We start from the raw sequence: 21,343 nt of genomic DNA on the forward strand, positions 1-21,343 counted from the left end.
CTGTGCATGCCAGTGCGTTTAATAACCCAGAGCAGCCTCCTTTTTTGAGCCTGAACTGACGAACACCACTGTCCGCCTTTTTCCCAGTCGCCGAGAATACGAACAATGGGACAGTGCCCCAATCCGCTTATTTTGATTTCGTAAATTGTTCCAGTGCTGAGTAGTCGCCCTCGTCGAACTTGGCCCACACGGATTCGATCCTCGCCCGCCGCTCAAGAGCAGTTTCCCGATTCTTCCTGCTTTTCTTCGTCCGTTCCCCTGATAAACATTTGTTTACTTCTCGCTTGATGTCGTTGCAGCCACCTATGGCCTTGTAGAGGAAGCCACGGGCGTGGCACTCGTCGAGGGCGTTCATGATCTCCTCGCACCCTATAGACAATCAGAATCTATTCGCAGGCTCACGCTCCGCATCCTAAGCAACGCATCTTCCGATGGGAACGAGTGTGGTAAAGATAATCGCCGTAAGAGAGACGGGTACTGCTCAAAGAGAGATCATGCGACTCGGAGCCAGCTCAATTGCCACTTACCGATATTATCTTTTGTATGTAGATGAGAATGCATTTTGGTAGAGACCCGTCTCCAGTATTGATCATGCGGTTCGAGCCACGCCCACATCTGCCTTGCGGTGACAACAGCGAGTCTAGTCGAGTTGTAGCTGGAGAGGTAGAGGGCGAATGGATGTTCTGCATCAAGTGAAGATCTCGCCAAGCTGCGGACCCCAGCCTTGCGGGTCCCACCCAGCCTTGCAGGAAGAGACTACTTCACCGCCCAAAAGTTCTGGGATTCTGCCGCTTTTTCTGTGTTTGGCATAAAAATGGTGCGGGACAAAACCTGCGAGTCAGTGCGAAACCGCTCTCCACATCAGCCACCACACAAGCAGGATGTCGATGACCCTGGCTACCACATGGGTGAGGAGAGGGGTTGCTGCTCAGTTTCCCACCAAATACCAGGTCGACGAAGCAGAACTTAGCCGCATTTCCAAACTAGCCCGGCTGCAACTGGAAGATGCACAGCAAGATCTTCTCGACGCGCAGAATTCCAAGGCGACAGAGGGATCAGAAGATGAAGAATCAGATGCCGGAGTGCCTACAGGCGAAGTCGCAGACGTAACCAAACAGCCTACCACAGATACCGATGACCTAAAGGAATACAATCTTGACGACTATGACAACGAGCCTGTGGACGAACAAGGCGAGAAGTTCTCCATGTTTGGCAATGTTGGCTCCCTAGCGTATCATGCTCCACACGAAGAAGACCCATATATCGTGTTGCCGGAAGGAGAACAGGAGTCCGAAGACGAAAGAGAAGAATTGCAGATTCTGCCTTCGGACAACTTAATTCTGGCGGCGAAGGTGGAGGACGAGGTTGCACAGCTAGAAATCCTCGTGTATGAAGATGAAGCCGACAATCTCTATGTTCACCACGACATCATGCTGCCCGCTGTTCCATTGTGTGTTGAATGGATCAATGTCCCGGTCGGTAAGGACGCCGAATCGAGGTCAGACGGGAACTTTGCGGCGATCGGGACTATGAACCCGGAGATAGAGATTTGGGATCTGGATGTTGTCGATAGCATGTATCCAAACGCGATACTGGGCCAAGAACCACAAGAACGTCCGGAAGAGTTGAATCAAACCGGAGAGAGCTCAAGAGGCAGGAAGAAATCGAAAAAGAAGAAAAAGAAGGCAAAAGCCAATGATGAGTACCACGTCGATGCGGTTCTAGCCTTGGCCGCAAATCGACATCATCGAAATTTGCTTGCTTCAGCGTCGGCAGACAAGACAGTAAAACTGTGGGACTTGAACACCGGCAAGTGCGCAAAATCATACACGATGCACAGCGGGAAAGTGTGTGCCTTGGACTGGCATCCAAGTGAGTCGACTATCTTGTTGAGTGGAAGCTACGATCGAACCGTCATTGCCACGGACATGCGAGCCCCAGACGCAGCGGCACCAAAATGGGTCGTCGAGGCCGATGTTGAGAAAGTGAGGTGGGACGTCCATGATCCTAATTTCTTCTTCGTCACCACAGAAGCCGGTACCGTGCATTATTTTGATGCGCGGGTAGTTCCCACTTTTCATGACAAGCCGAGCAAGCCTGTATGGACATTGCAGGCGCATGATGGGGCCGTCAGCGCATTTGATATCAGCCCCTCAGTGCCGGGTCTTCTGGCCACAGGATCAGAGGACAAGAGTGTCAAGATATGGAATATCGAGAACAAAAAACCTGCTATGGTTGTGTCGAGAAATCTCGAAGTCGGGCGGATATTCTCGGCGCAGTTCGCCCCAGATCCGGAGGTTGCCTTCAGGTTATCGGTGGCAGGGAGCAAAGGACGGCTGCAAGTATGGGACATCAGCACAAATCCGAGCGTGAGAAAGGTGTTCGCTGGCAGGGTCCAGTTGCCAGAGTCAGATGGTAAGGAGAGGTTAGTAGGTGCCAGTGTGAGTGACGACGAGAGTGAAGATGAGGAAGGAGACGAGGCTGAAGGAGGGCAAGATGGCTGGGAATCCATGGATGAAGATTAAGAAAACTGGTTCAAGGATAAATGAGGTACCTAGTATGACTGTACGACATAGCATGAGCGATACCAAAGTGCTAAAACGGCATGCGTTGGTGAATGATACCTAGGTATTTGACTGTGATGGCCACAAACTGTGAAGCGCGAGGCTGGTGGCTCAGTAATAAGCTCAAGGTCATGAGTCGGAGGCGGCAGGTGCCTCTCCAGGCGGCCAGTCACGCCTGGTGAGCCTCCACAGGCTGGAAACCAAGGACCCTGCCGCCCATTCAAGCCAAGTTTCGCCTCCAAACTTGTCCCCCAACTTCACCTACAACTGCCACAACCAATTGACAACAACACATTTCTCATCGTCCCTCCACCAAATCATCGTTAAATTGTATTTCCTTCGACAGAATTTGTCGCATCATCGATCCCATCCATATGGCAGGTGGAGACGGCAGTCAAGACTCTAATAGTACACCTGAGCCGGTGGAAAAGGGCTTCGCCACGCTCAACCAGTTGCAGTAAGTCCAGAAATTTTGCAGTTTTGATGAACATGGCCACTTCTGAATCTGAAATTTATACTGACACTCATTTTACAGGATTGGCGTGAAGGCCTTTGTTGAAAAGGTGAGTTTTTCTTCAGGTTCCCTCGGACGTCCACGTGACTTGGGATATATCAGATACTGACCTTGCCGCTGACCGAGACCAGAATGGAGAACCTAGAAAAGCAGAGATTTTGTCTATCAAACAGAGGAATGGTGCTCTGACCTTCTAGTATGTGTGTCCCGAGTCTCAAGTAGCTGCTAGAACCCAAAACTAACATATACGACAGCGTGCATTATGTCGAATTCAACAAGCGTCTGGATGGTAGGCATTACTAAGGTATATTATGCTGCAGAATCTTGCTAATAGGTCACAGAATGGGTCCCAGCTGAGCGCATCGACCTCTCTCAGGAAGTCGAATGGCCTGTCCCTGAAAAGCCTGAGAAGAAGAAAACCACCGTGACCACGAAAGGACCACCATCGAAAGCCGCCACATCAAAATCCATCACCACCAAAGCCGGTCGTGCAAGGACAGATTCCCGTGCCAGTTCTGCGACACCTGATCTCCTCATCTCCAAGGCGGGCAATGATCGAAAACGTCCCGTGCCTTCCAAGGCGAGTGGAAAGGAGAATCGCGATGAAGCGCTTGCACCCGACGGGGATGCCTCACTCGTGATCACCAAGGAGGGTACACCCTTGCCAACAATCGGCCATGAAGACACCACAGCAGGCGGCATGGACGTGGAAATGCCCGACGTGACCAAGACAGAGGAGAAGGTTGCTCCCATCATGGAGCCAGAGGAAGAAATCGAGAAGCTCCGTACTGGTGGCTCCATGGTGCAGAATCATGCTCAACTGCATCTGGTGCGAAACTTGAACAAAATCCAGATGGGCAAACACATCATCGAACCGTGGTACTTCTCCCCCTATCCGCAAGAATTCAGCGACGTGGACATGGTCTACATCGACGAATTCTGCCTTTCCTACTTTTCCTCCAAGAAAGCGTTCGAGAGACACCGCACAAAATGCGAGTTACGCCATCCACCAGGTAATGAGATCTACCGCGACGACTTTGTGAGTTTCTTCGAGGTTGATGGCCGACGGCAGCGCACTTGGTGTAGGAACCTTTGTCTCCTGTCAAAACTGTTCCTGGATCATAAGACATTATATTACGATGTCGATCCATTCTTGTTTTACTGCATGGTCACCCGGGACGAGTATGGATGCCATCTCGTTGGATATTTCAGCAAGGAGAAAGAGTCGGCGGAAGGGTATAACGTCGCTTGTATTCTTACCTTGCCGCAGTATCAGCGACAAGGGTTGGGAAGATTGCTCATTGCTTTCTCATATGAGCTGAGCAAACGGGAGGGAAAGCTGGGATCCCCTGAAAAACCTCTTTCGGATCTCGGATTGTTGGGTTACAGGCAGTATTGGAAAGAAGTGCTCATTGAGCTTCTCTCGGATCCTGCACGGTTGCCTCCTCCTGGATCAGCATCTCACACACCAACTTCGGAACAGCTTCATCCTCACTCATCCTTAGGATACGCGGCACCATCATCGCAATATTCCACAAGTATTGCGGAGATAGCGAGTCAAACAGCAATGACGGAGAAGGACGTCCATGAACAACTGGAAGTGCTGAAGCTACTGCGTTACCACAAAGGTGCGTGGATCATTGTCGTGCGAGATGAGTTGCTTGAGTGGCAGGAAAAGCGGAGGGAGAAGGAGAAAGCCAAAGGGATCAGGAGGATCGATCCCAGCAGACTTAATTGGAAGCCGCCTGTCTTTACGGCTAGTAGTCGGACATGGAATTGGTAGTAGAGTCGACCTTTGGGACTGTATATTAGCATGGCGTTGGCGATATTCTGCTAGAGTGGGAGACGTACAGCATGGATTGAACCTGAGGCGCTTTGGACTTTCTTCGATCAATGGTAGCATCTCGATGGTTTCCGTTGTATGAAACCGTTAAGGTCATCATTTCTAAATGCCGCCGCTGAAACAGATCTCTTCTTGAAATGCTCATGAGACGATGATGTAAATCTCATCATATGTCGGGAGCGATCTTCAAGAGGGTATATTCGTATATCGGGCCAATTCAGCATCGCCACTTGCAGCGTTGTCTTCGGACCCATTTTCTGTCATCTCAGTGTCACCGTTATGGCCGTTCTGGCTACGACTGGGAGGCCCTTCACCATCCAGGCCAAAACTGAGGTTTTCTGGCAGATCGATCTTCTTCTCTCGCGCGAGTTGTTCCGCCCATGCCCGAGCTCTAACGAGATATCTGATATTGGCTTCTCTTCTCTGATCTTGAGAGTGAAGGATTGCTTCGTTGACGTCCTTGGCAACCTTCCGTCTCAATGAGGGATCTACTAATTCTGCCAAGGCGCCGAAATCGTTTTGGATCTGTGTAGTCGCTGGGCCAGATGACCCCGATGCAGCTGCCTGAGTCCATGATTCTTTGGGGACAATCAGGAGGGCCATAGCCCGTTCGAGGTCTGTCTTAAATTGTGCATCCAACGGAGCGTAAGGTGCAAGGTTATTTTGGGCAAATTCTATTGCTTTGCCAACCAAGCTAGGATCTGAGGACGTGAAACTCTGGCGGATTAACTCGACCAGTTGAAGCCTTAGAAGGGAGAAATGAAGTTTTTTATCGGTATCCAGTAGCTGGTTCAAAGAAAGTTAGAACAGGGATAAATATAAGTTGCAGGTAGATTTTGTAAGGATAGATACAACAAATCATACTGAGGACTGAAGGTGTTTTTGCTCTCATCTCTGCCCGAAGGCTATGAGTGGTGCATGAAAACAAATCTAATCATGAAACATAAGGGTGGGAAGGTCGGGTCAAGACTCACTTCTGGGTTGAGCTCATTTATGAGCTCTATTGCTGCTTGCAGGTCTCCGCGGTGTATTGATTCCCGAATCTGGACCCTCTCTTGAATACAACTGAAATCAGCCTTGGGCTGAATGTTGGCTTCCGCCGCAAACTTTTCTGCTGCTGACGGGTAGCCTTCAGTGATCAGGTAGTCCATGATCAAGTTGTTGACATCACTGTAGAACGAGGTTCATCAGCCACGATTGCCCCAGTGCGCGTGTGTGTCGTGCATCAAGATTCTGCAATTTTCAGAAAGCAAAATATTCGCAGGCTCTTCAAATAATTTCAGAGAGATTCCCATTTTGTCAAGAATACATCCTATAAAGCGAAGGGTTGATCCGATGGGAGGAGACATACGATTTCGATATCTGGATATCGGCGACCTGTCGCTCGAAAGAATGCATTGTAGTAGCAGCCTTGTTGGGTGATTAGCAAACTGTCCAGCAAGGAAGTAGGCTGATAGCTCACCATGATGACAGGTCTTCGAGAAAGCTCAGGGAGTGGATGAACTCTCCGAGGACGGACAGTCCTTGATCTCCGTGATTAATACATAATCATTTCAGGTCAAGAAAGAAATAACTGATGGCAGAGGATGTTGGTGGAACAGAACGCAAAATCGGTGTTTGAAGGTGCAGGGAGATCCTGCACGTGATTACGACTCTACGAAGCCTTAGCCTTCTTCGAGGCTCCACTATGCAACAGCTACAGAAGAAGTTTCACGTGACCGTGGGCAAAATTAGTCGAGCGTCACAGGTCAGCCGCAGCTGAAGAGGTGGTGACGGCAAATAGGTCCAGACACAGCCACGCCAGCCAGCCCACTACCCAAGGCATATTTCATCAAGACTTCTCTTGTTGCCCATCCTATTTTCGAGGTTGCTATCCATTCTCCCTTCCCAAGTTACAACCTTCGTTGCTTGTCTGGTCTCCTCGACCCGTTCCCAATCGCCCGACCCTCCTAAGACTAATACCATTGCAAGAAGCATAACGAGGCTGGAACCATGGTCATATTAGGCGGCTTGGAGCTTGTCGCAGCCGGATACCTGCTCAAGGAAATCCACAACGACAGCAAAGAGGAACAAGAGAGGGAGCGAGAAAAACGAAGGAGACGGAGACGCCATTCTCGTGAAGACCATCACCGCCCTCATCGCTACGATGACCCGAGCCCGGCCCGTCCATCTCGTCCACCCCAGCAACAACAACTCCATCCACCCCAACAGCCTGGCGGTCCGCCGCGACCATACAGTGCGCCGCCGTCACAGAATCGACCGTCCATGATGCCGATGGTAGTGGCAAGTGCGCCGATGTGGCGCCCACCTCAGCAACAGGGTCCGCCACCTCAGCAAGGCCCCCCGCAGAGTTATGGAACATGGCCGCAGGGACCATCATCACAACAGCAGCGACCATCTCAATCCCGGCCTCAATGGCAAGGCAGCCCCCCTCAAAACAATGCAAACAACAGTTTCGTACCTCCACCCCTCCAGCGGCCCGCAACAGTGTATCCGCCCCCTGGGGTTCACATCGACCTGAAGACTGGCAAGATTCAGCATGATATGTACCCGCCGGAGATGCCTCGCCCCGGAGAAGCACGAGAGTACTACGAAGGGGCGCGCAAAGAATATGAGCGCGTACGAGAAAATTCAACGCCCTCCCAGCAACGGCCGCAATATCAGCAGCCTCATGGAGTAGAAAACGGTCAGCACAGTTATTCGCAGCCTCAGATCAACGTCACGCCAGCACACGTGCCTACACCGCCACCGCGACAGGGATACGCAGAACTCGACGCGGAGACTCCCGGCCGGTATCGCCCCTACGGCAATGAAAAAACTGGCAGAGGGAAGTCAAGCTCGTTCTCGGGGCGGTACAGGGATGATGACATGGATATGCGGGATCCCCCACCCGCCTACCGCGAGTGAAACAGGAAGGTTGTTGACAGGAACTGGAGTAATATTGCAGTGGCTTGATGAAATGATTTCAAGGGACCATGACCACTCATGAAACATAAGAAAATCTGCTTCGAAAGTACAAGAGCACTTGCTAGGATGATGATAACCATGGATAATATGCGGCTCACTAGCTGGTCTAACGAGCCATAACAGGAAAAAAAAAAAAAGATGCGCGGCTATTATCTGACGCCACATCGTCCATCTTGAGACCATGATATGGGGAATTCGAGATACTGGATTTCACTCCTGTCTGATGATATTGACACAGATATCTGCCAAACAATGGATGCGAATTTACTGTCGTATGGAACCGTTTATCTGTATTCGGAATGCGATGGCATGGAATCTGGCTCTTAGACGCTAAGGAAGTGCTTGATTGATGTATTGAACGAGAATCCCTCTCTACATACACACCACACATATACACCCATCTCCTAATCTTGTTAATCTTGTAAGCGTGGCAGGACATTTTCGCACGAATATGTACCACCATGATTAATGCCATTCATGTGCCACAGAATTACTTCCCAACTCTCCTGTCCAAACACTTGATGGATGATGATGATGCTTCTCTTCCCCTCTACAGCGCGAACACAGCAACTGCACCAGCAATGACCAACCCTGCGGCGCTGTAGCCGACTTGACCCGCGCCGCCAGCGAATGTGGATGCGCTGGCCGCGGGCGCGGAGGCGGCTCCCGAGCTCTGCCCAGCGGCGGTCGTAGCGGCGGTCGCGGTAGCCAGGGTGCTAGAGGCGATGACCGTGGTGCCTGGAAGGGTGCTGTAGCCGCCGCTGTAAGTCAATGACCCAGAAGAGGATGCCGTGGCAGTGGCCCAGCTGCTGCCGGTTTTCGTCGCGGTGGTGGCCCAGGTCGAGTTGCCCGACGAACCATACGTGTTGGTGCCGGTCTGGTATGCCGGGGGGCCCAGGATGATGGAGCCACCACTAACGGTGCTGGTGCCGCTGACGGAGGAAAGAGCGGCAGATGATGAGCCGGAGCTGGAGCAGCTGTCGCTCTTGAGGCAGGAGAACTGGGTCGAGTCTGTTCGATGTCAGCGCCAGATCACTTTATGCCTGTGCAATCGACCCGCAGATCTCAAAAGTCGGGGTAGTTCTTCTCACATTGGAACTCTCCAGTGCCGTCGACAATGATCAGCATTCCATAGCCGGTATCGGTGTTTTTGGTGCCTGGAGCCAAGTCGCAGGGGACTTTCCAGTCGAAGGACTTCTGAGCAGCGGGAATGCCTGATGCAATGGCAGTGTCTTGGGGCACGCAGTTGGTGCTGGGTCCCTGGCAGAGCACAAGGCTCACCGTGACGCCGTCTGTTGGGTGGTTCTCAGGGTCCCAGGTCACAGTGAAGTCTTCGCCTTGAGTAACGGGCTGCGTTCTCTTGTCAGGTTTTGCAGGCCACGAGTTGCTCTGGGACGAATCCAAAGACATACATTTGACAAATCTGGGGTGAGCAGAGGGCCCCATGTCTGTGCACCAGGCGCGGTATATGCCTGGGCCAAGGTCGCCAGACCGGCGGCGAGGAGGGAAGCGACGAGCGAAGGCATGTTTGGTCGAGGTTGACACTTTTTTTGCAAGTTTTCGAGTTCTTCTCAGAAATGTGTTCAAGTCCTACAAAGGCCGTAAAGAGTGACTGTAGTGAGCACAAAGTATTTCGAGTCAAGTGAGCGACGAGGAAGGGTACATAAAACTTAAACAACAGGCCAGCTGGAGGTGGTGCGAGAAGAACGATGGACCAAACGAGTACAAAGAAGGAAAAGACCTTCAATCTTAATATGAGCGGCGCAGCAGGGCTGAAGAAGAAGTGCAGTAGTCCAGAGTAGTCCTCGGTCCCTCTGTCGTAGACTCGTGTCGTGAAGGCCATTGACTTGGCTCAGCCTCCGCGTCCACCCCGTGTTTCATCGGTTTGGGAAATTGGCTGCGCAACACACGACCTTCCCCTGGATCCAGCAGTCCAGTGGAGGGCCATGATGGCATAATGGACCCCAATCTCAGCATGACTGCAAGCTCGATAGCCGACCTGGCTACCTCGGTGTTAGGCGCGTGAGGGTGACATTCGCCTGGTGGTAGTTGGAGGCTTGCCTTGTAATGGACTTCGCAGCCGGTGCTGGAACAGGAGCTGAAACCAGGAGAAGGAGAAGAAGACGCAGAGAGGACTAAGACATCAGACTGTCCGTTCTTGAAGATGAACATCATCATCATCATCACTCTGCAGTAGAATGGCTATTTGACGGAGACACAAAGTCTCGACGGGAACAGGATCCTGGTTGTTTTGATTGATTGGCACGTTTCCGTGGGTGTTGATCTCCTGGGCAGATCAGGTCAAAATGTGGAGAGAGAAAAATAACGGAGATTTTGCTCCGAGATTCAGCTGCGTTCCACTTTTGGGGGGGATTGGTTTTTCTTCTGGTCCTTAGTCCGCGCTATCCAATGCGTTTCTGTTTTTACCTCTCTCTCCTCACCGCTTTGATTCAGCTTTGTGTGTGGGTCTGTGCTGCGTCTCTGGGCTATACCTATCCTCGTATAGCAAGTAAGTAGGTGACAAGGGCTATTAATATGTCTCCAAATGCATCATATCGTAGACGAAACGAGTCTTTCAATGACGCTACCTCGTATTTGCTAGCAGATCAGCCCCTCTGTGGACAACAGTCCAGGTAAGCGAGAAATATTAGAACTCGAAGAAGGCTCGTTTATATGTAGCATTTTAGGATCAAGGCAGGGGAGAGTCACTTTCCAGCCGAGTATATGCACACTCCGGTGCCTCGAGAGTATTGAGTTGATTTCCGAGTCTCAGCATGACAGCAGAGGAGAAAGCAAATGCAAATAATCAAGTGCACAGTACTGTAAAGAGTGCGTCTTGTTTACTAACAAGACTCAGCACAAGCATAGCAAGAGGGAGCCTTACAAGGCTGAGGGCATAAGGAGCAGCCTTTGCTCCAACTGGTCGGCAGATGGCCGGCGATCCCCACACAACCCTCCGAGCCTCCTCACCGGTCATCACCATTGCCTTCTCGCCCTACGTAAGATCAGTAAACAGCTTCCATTAACCAACAAGCCAACATGTTCCAGCCCAGGCGTCCCAAAGCCGAGTAAGCCTGAGTCGACCTACTTAAGCTCGCTCAGACCTCATGGAGGCTCGCACGTACCCAACCGACTCTTCGCAATAGCGGCACGGGGCCCAGTTCGTGTGCAGCCATGTCCTCGTCTCCATCGAAACCCATCGAGCTACCATTGAGCTCAAGACATACTCCAGCCTCGACTATCCTGACTCCCGAATTTGACAGCGACGACTCACCCGTTGCACGGACCCGTACGTCCCGCGAAATCGAGTCGGAGGGGGTCGAGCTGCGAAAACTGCACCACGCTCCGCCGCAGGACAAACACACAGGGTCAGAAGATGGGTTCTCGGAAAACGACAGCGATGCCGCCGAGGAGGATGAGAGATATGTTAAACGGCGCCTCCGCAGGAGCGCAACACACTCCAAAGACTACACAGACGCGGAAGAAGCCGCTCTGGTGCGCAAGCTGGACCGCAGATTGGTCGTCTTCTTGGGCTTCCTCTACATGTTGAGCTTTCTCGACCGCTCCAACATTGGGAATGCCCGAATCGCGGGGCTGGAAAAGGACCTCGCTCTCTCGTCTGCCCAGTACGATTGGCTCCTCACGGCTTTTTATATTACCTACATTGGCTTTGAGTGGATGATTTTGCTATACCGAATCCTCCCAGCTCATATATACATACCCCTGTGTGTGTTGTCGTGGGGCCTCGTTGCGAGTCTCCAAAGCCTAACCACGTCGTTCGGCCAATTGCTCCTCCTGCGCGGCGTCTTGGGTATTACTGAAGCCGCTTTTGGCCCCGGGGTCCCCTTCTACATGACATACTTCTACAAGCGCTCCGAACTGGCCTATAGAGTTGGGCTGCAAATATCCGCTGCACCATTGGCGACCAGCTTTGCCGGCTCCCTGGCATGGGTGATTGTCAAGCTAAGCCAGAATGGACCCATTGCTCCCTGGAGAGCGTTGTTCTTGGTGGAAGGGTTTCCTTCAATCATCACGGCCGTGGTTGCATGGTATTGGATTCCGGACTCGCCGTCGAAGGCTCGGTATTTGACGGCCCGGGAGAGAAAGGTTGCAGTGATGAGACTCCGGGCGGAAGAAAGCCATAATTCTCATTCGCGCGATTCCTCTCACGCATCGAGCGTGACGTCGTTCGCCCAACGGCTCAACGTCAAAGAAATCCTCACTACAATCCGCGATCCGAAATCGTACCTCACAGCCCTCATGTTCCTCAGCGTAAACGTCTCATTCAGCTCCCTCCCCGTCTTCCTCCCCACTATTATAAACAGTATGTCCTTCTCGCCTCTAGCCTCCCAGGCTCTCGCCGCTCCACCGTACCTATTCGCCTTCTTCTTCGTGCTCGTGGTGGGTCGGTACAGCGATAAAGTCCCCGACTCGAGATCCTTGTTCCTCATGGGTGTTGCTTTACTCGGCGCCATATCATATGCTGGGATCGCCATCGCCGGATATTTACACGAGTCCCTGGGAGACGCCGGGAGTATAACTATCCGCTACGTCGCCGTCTACGGAGCGGCGATGGGACTGTTCTCGTCGGTGACACTCATCATCACGTGGACCCTGAACAACCAAGCCACGGCGACGGGGAAAGGCACTGGCTTGACCATCTTGAATGTCATAGGCCAATGCGGCCCGCTGATCGGAGTGCATTTGTTCCCCAGGAGCCAGGGGCCCTTGTATATTCAAGGGATGGCCGTTTGTGCCGGGTTCATGGCCTTCGGGGTCGCCGGCCTAGCCGGTGTCTTGAGATTGGTCTTGTGGCGTGCGAACAAGAGGAATGGGTTTGAGAACAAGGAGCCCGGGCCGGGCGGGGAGTATGAATTGGTGGGCAAAGAGGACGAAGATGGGGAAGGGGGAAGAGCAGCAGGAGGTGGTGATGAAGATGCCGAAGAGACTTTGATTGGCGGGGTGAGGAAGATTGGAGCTGAGAGCTCAGGATTTAGGTATATGCTCTGATGAGTGATGAAGGGACTATTGCGGGAGGGGAATATTTTCTCTCACAGAACGCCGGATATACACACAGACACAGTTAGATCAATGTGGAATGCCGTATCATGGCGGGGGATTTTGCCTCTACATTTGTTAAGACTGAAGGTTGGTGCCATCCAATCTTCTGAATTGTAAGCTTGGAACGGAAGAATGTGCGAGAGTCAGTTTCAAGAGGAACGAGAAATCTCGTTTTTCTTTTTCAATCCTTGACAGAGGTATGTACAGATTATGGAACGCCGGTGGATGTGTCCATTCACTCGCAGGATCCGGATCGGGACGATGTGGACAGTGGACACACTCCCCTCTCTCACCAATGTTTATTCTCGCTTTTTGATGATGGCTGTGCTGTTTCTTCCCCTTTGACAAGGACAAACCAGTGACAGTCTCTTTCCCTTCACCTCTCCTCCTACAACGCGTCGAAACTCGAGTTCGTGATCCGCACGCACTCATCTACGTATATTGGGCGGTATAGCTGACCCCTCCGCTTCTTACTTCTGTCCCTTCCCCTCCTGCTCGCCCTTCTCCTTGGCCATCTTTTGCATCTGCTCCATGGTCATGTTATGTTTGTCCCCACGGGTGGCTTGCTCGCTTTGAGAGGCTAGCTCGGGCTTCCATTCTCCTCGACCGGTCTTGGCCTTCTCGACGCTGTCGGATTTGTGACGCTCGATGTCGGCGGCTCGTCCTTCGTTGTCTGTTGCGTTTGTGTTCTCTCGGTTAGCAACCACAGTCTCATTGTTGAAACCCATCATGGGGGAGGGGGTATTCTTGACTTCAGCCACCCTTCCCCTTCAAAGGTTCACCTTGGTCGAAGGATATGTGAGGAGGAGGAGAGGTCCGTGATGGGAGGGCAGGCCAACGTACGTGCATGCTCTTCACTCAGTGCCAGACGTGCTGATGAGGTGTGAATGGCTACAATTGATCTCGGAGAGATGGCTCTTCCAGCAGTCCGTAGAGGAGCTGATGTGCGAGTGAGATATGACATATCGAGAGAAATCTGTAGCCGATGCGGGCGTGCAAAGAGAGATCTTTGAGCCGACCTGGGATCAGGCTGAACTGTTCGTGCAATACCAGCGCGCGCGCGCGCGAGAGAGAGAGAGAGAGAGAGAGAGAGAGAGAGAGAGAGAGAGAGAGAGAGACAAGGTTGATGTTCAGTGAAGCTCTATTGGGGGAGTGCTTCAGTGAAGAACTTCCCTTCGTTGCAATTGAAGTTCTGCCCTGGAGTGCACGTCCTGGTCGTCCTGGTCGCCATAATGACGTATGAAGGACAATCAGCGAAAACGTGACCATCCGTCATTGATCGAAGCGCTCGTCACGGCTATCATCGCCGAAATTATCGATACCAGTGCTAAGATCTCCAAATGAGAAATCGGATAAATCGCCATTGGTGGACGCCGCTTTTACTGCCAGCTTTCTTGCTTGACTTTGAGAAATGGATAGCGGCTGAAGCCTTCTTACGGCATCGTCAACTTCTCATAGCCCTTGTCGTCTGAATGGCTGCTTTGTCTCTTAACCCGAAATGCATTGGAGATCACATACTTGTACTTGTACTTGTACATCATCGTCTCGCGCCTGCATTGCTGGAGCATTAACCAAAATTGAACCATGACCGAGATGGTTTCCTGCATCCTCGGTGTAGCCATACTTGTATTTGTAGAGCAGCCAGACATTTGGCTTTTCTTGTGCAGCTGCATCAGGCGCCCCACTGTTGAGTAGCATCGGGAAGGAACTAGCGAGCACCAGCCGGAGTCGGCCAATAGGCGGCCCGTCCTCAAGCTGCGGCCCCCACTTGCTTCTTCGGACATGCTTGGCATTGGAGGCTCTACTACCCCACTACTTGTTGGAAGGTCATATCAGCCAATCATCGCAAGACTGTGACAATTTTCAGCTTTCGAAACTTCCTTGGCGCCAACCAGTTTGAAAAGAAAAGTCTTAAACCAACGACCAGTTTCGCACAAACTGGGCGTTGCCTCGCACCCTTGGCGTGGGCCATGGCTGCTATGGCAAGCTCAAGCGCGGGGGATACGGAGCTTGTTGCTGCATGGGGGGCACGGGCCTACTTGTTCTCGGTCATCTTTTACAGCATCTATGTAGCAGCAGATGCCTAACAGTTATCATGCAAATGCATGAATCGTCTTCTCTCTCAAACAATTCTCCCCGATTCTCCAGATGGACTTCTGCAGATGGCACCTAGCGCACTTCATCAAGCCACGCTCTTCATTCATAGCGGAGGCAAACCTTCAGAGTCGAAGAGGAAAGATCAAGTGCGCCGTCAACATCAACATGCTGCGAGTGTAGCCCATCAAAGGGGACAGAGGAAGAGATTGCCACGGTCGCAAACTCAGCTTGCCCCGGCCGATACCTCTACCGCTCTCACCACTCCGCCGCCTCGATCGGATCTCAGTGGAAGCCTCTTCGATCCCTTTGATGCCTTCTTCGTGAACAATCTGTCTGCGCATGCGCAGATGATGTTTCAATCCGGTATGTTTTTGGTCTGCTGTGTCCGCAGTCTCGGTCTGATTTGCAGCCATAATCGAGCAATGGCCGTCCTTCGCGCTGTCAAGCAGAAAACAAGACATCGACAGATGGCGATCAGTTACCGTAAAATTTGCACTTGAATCTCCCTACCTAGTGCCAGCGATCACCTATGCGGGATCTTCGTATCGTTACTTCTTCGGCTCGAGGGATTCGGCCGCCAAATTCCATCGCATCAATTTCTATCATGAGACATTGAGACAACTTCGGGAGGCAATGCTGAAGCCAGATAGTCAATGTGGAGATGCGATGCTTCTAGCCATTGCCATACTGACCATCCACGGCCCTCCAAACGAGATGCAAGGTCGGACTCTGCTAGGCTCCCAGCAGCTGAGGGATTACGAGTATTATGGCAGCAAAACATGGGAACCGACCCATTTTCAGGCGTTATTGTCCTTAGTGAAACAAAGAGGTGGATTGAACAAAATCGGGATCGACTCTCTAGCCGGGATTATTATGACGTGCGTAATGTTCCAACATCTCTCAGATACTCAACTCACAGTTTAGGATTGATATTGTCGATTCGATTTCGGTTCTCAGGGCGCCTGCTTTTCCACTGTTCTTCCCTCCGAGCCTTTTACTCCAGGATCTCCGTCGATATCGCAAATCGGACAAGGACGATTCATGCCAGGGCTTTCGCTTCTTGAGGAACAGGCACCTTGGCCGACGACTTTTGACGATAATTGAGGACGTCGATGCTCTACTCGACGCCTACAACACCTTTCTGCAAGATTCTGGTTCTAATGTAGATTTCGGTCAGTTAGTTGCGGCATGGCGCATTTTGCAGCATCAAACACTATCGCTGCCAAGTGGCGAGGATCTCCTTTTCAACCTATGTCGGGTCACAGTCATAGTTTTTCTAGTCGAATGTCTCGAACCCCTGCCAGTCATTGGCACTTTCCACCGGAATGGGTCACGGAGGCTGATGTTGTTAATTGACGAGTGTGATAGGCGGGAGTACTGGCAGACGTCTCCTAATACAATGCTCTGGGCAACTGTTGTCGGCGGTTTCGTCAGCCGCGAGACTTCGCTTCGCCTGTGGTACATCGAACAGCTTCGTGGCAGTCCGATAAAGACCAGTGAAGAGCATTGGGAGGAGGTTTTGCATTTGGCGGACACATATCTCCCATTCAGACATCGACAAGCGCAAGGTTGCCGGCAGTTTTGGAGCGAAGGATGCAGTTGGCTGGCTCTCGCCAATCCATATCTGAGAACCGGCTAAGAATACGACTTCACGGTGATACAGTGACGAGCTGCGTGCATACACGAACGCACACCTTTAGTCGGAATGTGTGGATTCCAAGAACTTTATGGCCAATATGCTAACACATAGGTTTCTGCTTCTGCTTTGCCTCTGCATCATGCACTGGCGGGCGGCGCACAAAACAACTGACGGTGCATGTCATGGTAGAATCGGCTGTAATACTTGATCGCAGCCCCATTTATCCTCTAAGGCGGAGTACATGAGGTTGGGAAGCAGCTCCCGAGAAGGCACTGGACGTTGATGCAAGTGGATGAAGGGCAAAAATAGATTCCATTCGTATACGGATCACGGTATCCGCCCCCATTGGAAAGGTTCACGTTATTCAAAGCAAGGCAGAAACACCTCTCCTGTTAATTCTTGGGATTGAGCTTGTACAGGACAAGACCAGGCCGGCGAGACGCTTCCATCACGGAGAAAGTCTTGGTTTCGCCCTAGCATGAAGACGCATCCATACAACCTACAAATCACGTTCCAGAAGATGGCCGGCCTCGACTAGCCTGGGGTCGAGAATCGAGATTTTGGGCCTTTAGCATTCTGCTCTTGCCCAAGCCAGCAACTTGGTTACTAGAGCCTCGTGTTCGCTAGTTGTCTTCCGTGCACTTCTCAGCCGTGGACGCACAACGGCAACAGTTTCCCTGTCAATTCCTCCAAAGACAGGAGCCCGGCAGACCCTTGCAGGAAGAAGTGCTGCCACAAATACAGCCCCAGCACTGCAAGAATGCCACATATCGTTAAAATGTCGAGTTCATCGTCCAAAACAAACATCATGCGCTGTCAATACTTTGACCCACCCTAGCGACGATGTTCCAGGCCGAAGAGAGCTACGGAAAGTATTCGGTGGTATCGGATACTGCTTGGAGTAAGTTTGGCCATTTAATTTTCTGAACAAGGCTGACGGAGGAAAGGCCTTCCGCCAAAGAGACAGGCGAAGCTCCCCAAATACTATGCACCATTCTCGACCAGATGGCCTGCTTTGACCCTGATCTTGCTTGTCGTCCTGGCTTGTATTGCTGCACTCGAGTATGGCCTTCGCTCAGGTCTGACACTGGAAGAGAAGAATCAGCAGCAAAACCACAGCAGGCTGAGGGTGGAGAGACAGGATACAGATGTTTCAAGCTCGCCAGCAACGACAGAGGTTCCTTCGACCGCGCCTTCTGTCCCCTCGACCAGTCCCGGCTCTCAAGATGTGACGACTCCAACGTCGGCTGCTGCGTCCCCGGCAGCAAGTACAAGCCCTGTCGAGGAGTCAACCATCGACTCCAGCTCTTATGTCTCTCCGACAGAGCCTAGCTCAACCATGACCACTGTGGTTACCGGTAGCGCTACTGCCGGTGCATATATTGACCCAGCTACACCACCAGCTGCAGACCAATCCTCAACGACACCCCGTTCCAGCAATCCAACATCATCCCCCTCGACGGCCTACATCACGCCTACCACCCCTCAAAACCCTGCGACTCCAGTAACATCTACGATTGTCCTTGAGATTACTGCAAAACCCATAGTGACCAGCAGCACGGCTCCCTACATCGTGCCATCTACAGCCACGCCTGGGGTGGGTACATATATCTCCACTACAACGATGATGGCAGGTAGCACGACTCCATATATTTTACAGATGAGCAGCACTACTCCATATATTGTGCAGTCTAGCATTCCTCCTACAGTGATTTCCTCAGGTAAAGAGACAACCAGTACCATTCGGTATAGTGCGCATACTCAGACATCCGGTGCATACGTGCAACAATCAACCTCCTCGATCAACAGCGGCGCTGCTGTCGTCAAACAGTCGGCCTCGACGAAGTCAACTAATCCCTACACCGTATCTTCCAGCAGTGCGGCCTCACGTATGCGAACCACCACGCCCATGACCGGCTACTCCACATCATCCGGTTCGGGTGGCATGAGGACGACAAAGCCTATGTCTGCTTCTATTTATGCCACGGGCTCAAACCCGGTTGTGTCCGAGGCTGATTCAAGCCCATCGAAGATCATTTGCAGCGATGGTCATACGGCATCCGCTCCAACGCCATCCGGGAAGTCCAACGATCAACAATTCACTGCATTGATTACTTATACCACGGAGGACTCATCAGGAAAGCCATTTACAACCGTTGCCACGGAGACATACGACGTTGCAGTAATAACTGAGACGGTCTACGATTCAACCGGCGGTGTCTCAACCATGGTGGCAACGTTAATGTCCTACAGCGGCACAATAACGCCCACAATCCTCGCTCAAAGTACCTCCCTTCCTACAGCTCCTCCAGACCATCAAAGGGCAGATGAGGTCGAGCTTGGCTTGGCTGTGACTGATGTGCAATATTTTCGTGCCACATACCTACCTGTCCTGATAGCGGTTATTCTCAAACTCGTTTGGGCCATCGTCTTCACCTCCACGAAGATGATGGAGCCGTTTTATCTCCTATCGAGGGAAAAGGGCGCAACTGCCAAAGAATCACTTTTGGCGGATTATCTGACCACCAGTTTTTCGGTTGAGGGCATAAAGAACATGTTTTTTAGCCACCCAGCCGTCACCCTGGTGAGTCTTGCATATATTTGCGTAAGCGCTGTCCCAGCGATAGCGACGCAATCCACAACTGTGAGAGCGATTGCATGGTGCAGAACCCCCGACCTCAAAGCGGCAAGGTGCAATCCGATGGGGTACCTCAATATTAACTACACCAGAGCTCTTGAAGCAATTCTTTCTCTAGTTGCTCTTGTCATTCTTCTGGTGATCATACTTTCTAGTCGCCGTCGCAGCGGAATCTTTTCTAACCCATCCTCAATTGCCACGATGGCTTCACTCCTCAGTAGTGAAGACTTTATGGAGGAGTTACGGAGAATAGACCAAAAATCAAGCCGTTCGTTCGCGGGACAACTCCTTGATCCTTACAGATACATATCTAGCCGCCATCAGACAGGCACGGGCTATATGAGGTACGGAATTGTAAGAGCACCTAGGCAATCGATAGAGCCCACGGTCAAGAACACCGATCAGCAGGAATATTCGGCTCTGGTGCAGCCACGTGCTGGTAGGACCGAAGTACACAACTCTCGCAGTACGCTCTCGAATCGTTTCCTCACCGACACTCTCTTCCTTCTTTCAATTCTAGCACTTCTCGGCGTGCTTATAGGTTACTATTTGGACGGACATGACGACCCTTTGAATAACTACTTCAACCACAACCCAACCAGTCGACTTGTCCTCACAGTTGCTGCCAGTCTTCTCGACATTCGCTGGAAGCAGCTAGAACGAGAAGTTCGACTTCTAACACCCTATCGACGATTGTTCCGCGGGTCTGCAAAGCCGCAGTCGACTATCCTGGTTTCACAGAACTCTACGCCTCTCAAAAGCATCTTCCCGGCGCTCTGGAGACGAAACTTCTTCCACGCTTTTGTGGCCCTTGTGGCCACACTGTCTGATGTTTTGATTATTGCCATCGGCGGCGTGCCATGGAATGCTGCACAAATTTGGCTCGGTTTCCTTGTGAGTATATATTCCAGTTGGGCAATACTGGCCTTGATGGCGCTTACAGTCATCGCCATCTTCCGATGGAGGGCATTGAACGAGAAAATGATGATGCCACATGAACCTACAACACTACTTACGGTGTGGCTTATGCTCTGCAACGAGGGCAACCAACTTCGTGAAGAAATGCACGGGTATGAAACCATGAGTGCAAAAGAACGAGACGACAGGGTCAAAATGAGGGCCGGATTGTATTGGGCTGGTTGGCTCACCCAGCCTGATGGCTGTCGGCGATGGTGTTTGGAAAAGGAAAGTGGTCAGGCGTCGGGGATGAATATGATGTACGAACATAATTGGTGATGATAGGTCTTTTAATGCCATCCATTCTGCCCAAGGCGTATCTTGATATTCGCTGCTGACCCTTAGTCCCGCAGTCTCATTCTTTGTGTCGCAAGTTCGTAACGAGGACCGAGTACCGAGTACTTAGATTACTCGAGAACGGGTTATGATAAGAGAACGGAGAGCTAGCAATCACCTTGTCCACATATGTCGGCCATTCATTTTTTTTCCTGTCCGTGCGTGGTCCCGCAAACATGACCCGCGTGATATCCACCCCTCTACTCGGTAGAGCCTTTGAGTTGACTAAGTAATGGCTGCAGGGTTTGCTGCAGGGGAGCGTCTTCGATAGTTCAATCGGCATGTTCTTGTCTTCAGCAGGGCCCCTCGAAAGGCTTGGAGATCCTCCGACGGTAAACGGCACCGTCTCCGAGGAGAAAGTGTCTGTTGGACTGACACCGATTGAAAACTGTCAAGTTGATTACGTAAATGGCCATCTAACCTGTATGTGGTCAACTGTTGCTGCCGAGCTATTCCTTCAGCGATGTCCTTTCCGTTTATCGGGAAATTTGGGCTGTGCCAGGAAATCCATTCCCGAACGTGCCGCCAGAGGCAAACAACCGTCTAGTGGCTCGATTGCGTGGTCTGAGAACGCCTCTATACCACTGTTCAGGCCACCTTGCATACCACTGCCGCGATCCGTCTACTTGTAGTGGCCCAGGCTAGACTAGCGCCTTGGCTGAGATTGCACAAGTACTCGGTACGAGGTACTTGATCATGATGTTCGTGGAGGGCAAATCGTAGCTCC

At 51.6% G+C, this 21,343-nt stretch overlaps 10 protein-coding genes across 10 annotated transcripts; 6 read left to right on the forward strand and 4 right to left on the reverse strand.

Annotated features, from left to right (window-relative positions):
* Window positions 1-127: 127 nt before the first annotated feature.
* A1O5_01250 (uncharacterized protein) lies at window positions 128-561 on the reverse strand (the record flags this gene model as incomplete). Its single annotated transcript, XM_007741869.1, has 2 exons — window positions 128-369; window positions 528-561. The coding sequence occupies 2 exons, from the start codon at window positions 559-561 to the stop codon at window positions 128-130; spliced, it is 276 nt and encodes a 91-aa protein (XP_007740059.1).
* Window positions 562-881: 320 nt separating this feature from the next.
* On the forward strand, window positions 882-2,525 carry A1O5_01251 (uncharacterized protein; the record flags this gene model as incomplete). Its single annotated transcript, XM_007741870.1, has 1 exon — window positions 882-2,525. The coding sequence occupies one exon, from the start codon at window positions 882-884 to the stop codon at window positions 2,523-2,525; it is 1,644 nt and encodes a 547-aa protein (XP_007740060.1).
* A 413-nt stretch (window positions 2,526-2,938) lies between these two features.
* On the forward strand, window positions 2,939-4,861 carry A1O5_01252 (histone acetyltransferase E; the record flags this gene model as incomplete). Its single annotated transcript, XM_007741871.1, has 5 exons — window positions 2,939-3,021; window positions 3,100-3,127; window positions 3,210-3,274; window positions 3,333-3,367; window positions 3,420-4,861. The coding sequence occupies 5 exons, from the start codon at window positions 2,939-2,941 to the stop codon at window positions 4,859-4,861; spliced, it is 1,653 nt and encodes a 550-aa protein (XP_007740061.1).
* Window positions 4,862-5,107: 246 nt separating this feature from the next.
* On the reverse strand, window positions 5,108-6,072 carry A1O5_01253 (uncharacterized protein; the record flags this gene model as incomplete). The annotated part of the gene is made up of 2 exons (XM_007741872.1): window positions 5,108-5,707; window positions 5,896-6,072. The coding sequence occupies 2 exons, from the start codon at window positions 6,070-6,072 to the stop codon at window positions 5,108-5,110; spliced, it is 777 nt and encodes a 258-aa protein (XP_007740062.1).
* An 841-nt stretch (window positions 6,073-6,913) lies between these two features.
* On the forward strand, window positions 6,914-7,828 carry A1O5_01254 (uncharacterized protein; the record flags this gene model as incomplete). The annotated part of the gene is made up of 1 exon (XM_007741873.1): window positions 6,914-7,828. One exon carries the CDS (start codon window positions 6,914-6,916, stop codon window positions 7,826-7,828), a length of 915 nt encoding a protein of 304 aa, XP_007740063.1.
* Window positions 7,829-8,438: 610 nt separating this feature from the next.
* Window positions 8,439-9,414, reverse strand: A1O5_01255 (uncharacterized protein; the record flags this gene model as incomplete). Its single annotated transcript, XM_007741874.1, has 3 exons — window positions 8,439-8,899; window positions 8,980-9,238; window positions 9,301-9,414. 3 exons carry the CDS (start codon window positions 9,412-9,414, stop codon window positions 8,439-8,441), a joined length of 834 nt encoding a protein of 277 aa, XP_007740064.1.
* A 1,648-nt stretch (window positions 9,415-11,062) lies between these two features.
* A1O5_01256 (uncharacterized protein) lies at window positions 11,063-12,898 on the forward strand (the record flags this gene model as incomplete). Its single annotated transcript, XM_007741875.1, has 1 exon — window positions 11,063-12,898. One exon carries the CDS (start codon window positions 11,063-11,065, stop codon window positions 12,896-12,898), a length of 1,836 nt encoding a protein of 611 aa, XP_007740065.1.
* Window positions 12,899-13,419: 521 nt separating this feature from the next.
* A1O5_01257 (uncharacterized protein) lies at window positions 13,420-13,677 on the reverse strand (the record flags this gene model as incomplete). The annotated part of the gene is made up of 1 exon (XM_007741876.1): window positions 13,420-13,677. One exon carries the CDS (start codon window positions 13,675-13,677, stop codon window positions 13,420-13,422), a length of 258 nt encoding a protein of 85 aa, XP_007740066.1.
* Window positions 13,678-15,111: 1,434 nt separating this feature from the next.
* Window positions 15,112-15,970, forward strand: A1O5_01258 (uncharacterized protein; the record flags this gene model as incomplete). Its single annotated transcript, XM_007741877.1, has 2 exons — window positions 15,112-15,409; window positions 15,456-15,970. 2 exons carry the CDS (start codon window positions 15,112-15,114, stop codon window positions 15,968-15,970), a joined length of 813 nt encoding a protein of 270 aa, XP_007740067.1.
* A 2,054-nt stretch (window positions 15,971-18,024) lies between these two features.
* Window positions 18,025-20,559, forward strand: A1O5_01259 (uncharacterized protein; the record flags this gene model as incomplete). Its single annotated transcript, XM_007741878.1, has 1 exon — window positions 18,025-20,559. One exon carries the CDS (start codon window positions 18,025-18,027, stop codon window positions 20,557-20,559), a length of 2,535 nt encoding a protein of 844 aa, XP_007740068.1.
* Window positions 20,560-21,343: the final 784 nt, after the last annotated feature.

This window comes from Cladophialophora psammophila (assembly GCF_000585535.1).
Source record: "Cladophialophora psammophila CBS 110553 chromosome Unknown aczJe-supercont1.1, whole genome shotgun sequence".
Classification (NCBI taxonomy): domain Eukaryota; kingdom Fungi; phylum Ascomycota; class Eurotiomycetes; order Chaetothyriales; family Herpotrichiellaceae; genus Cladophialophora; species Cladophialophora psammophila.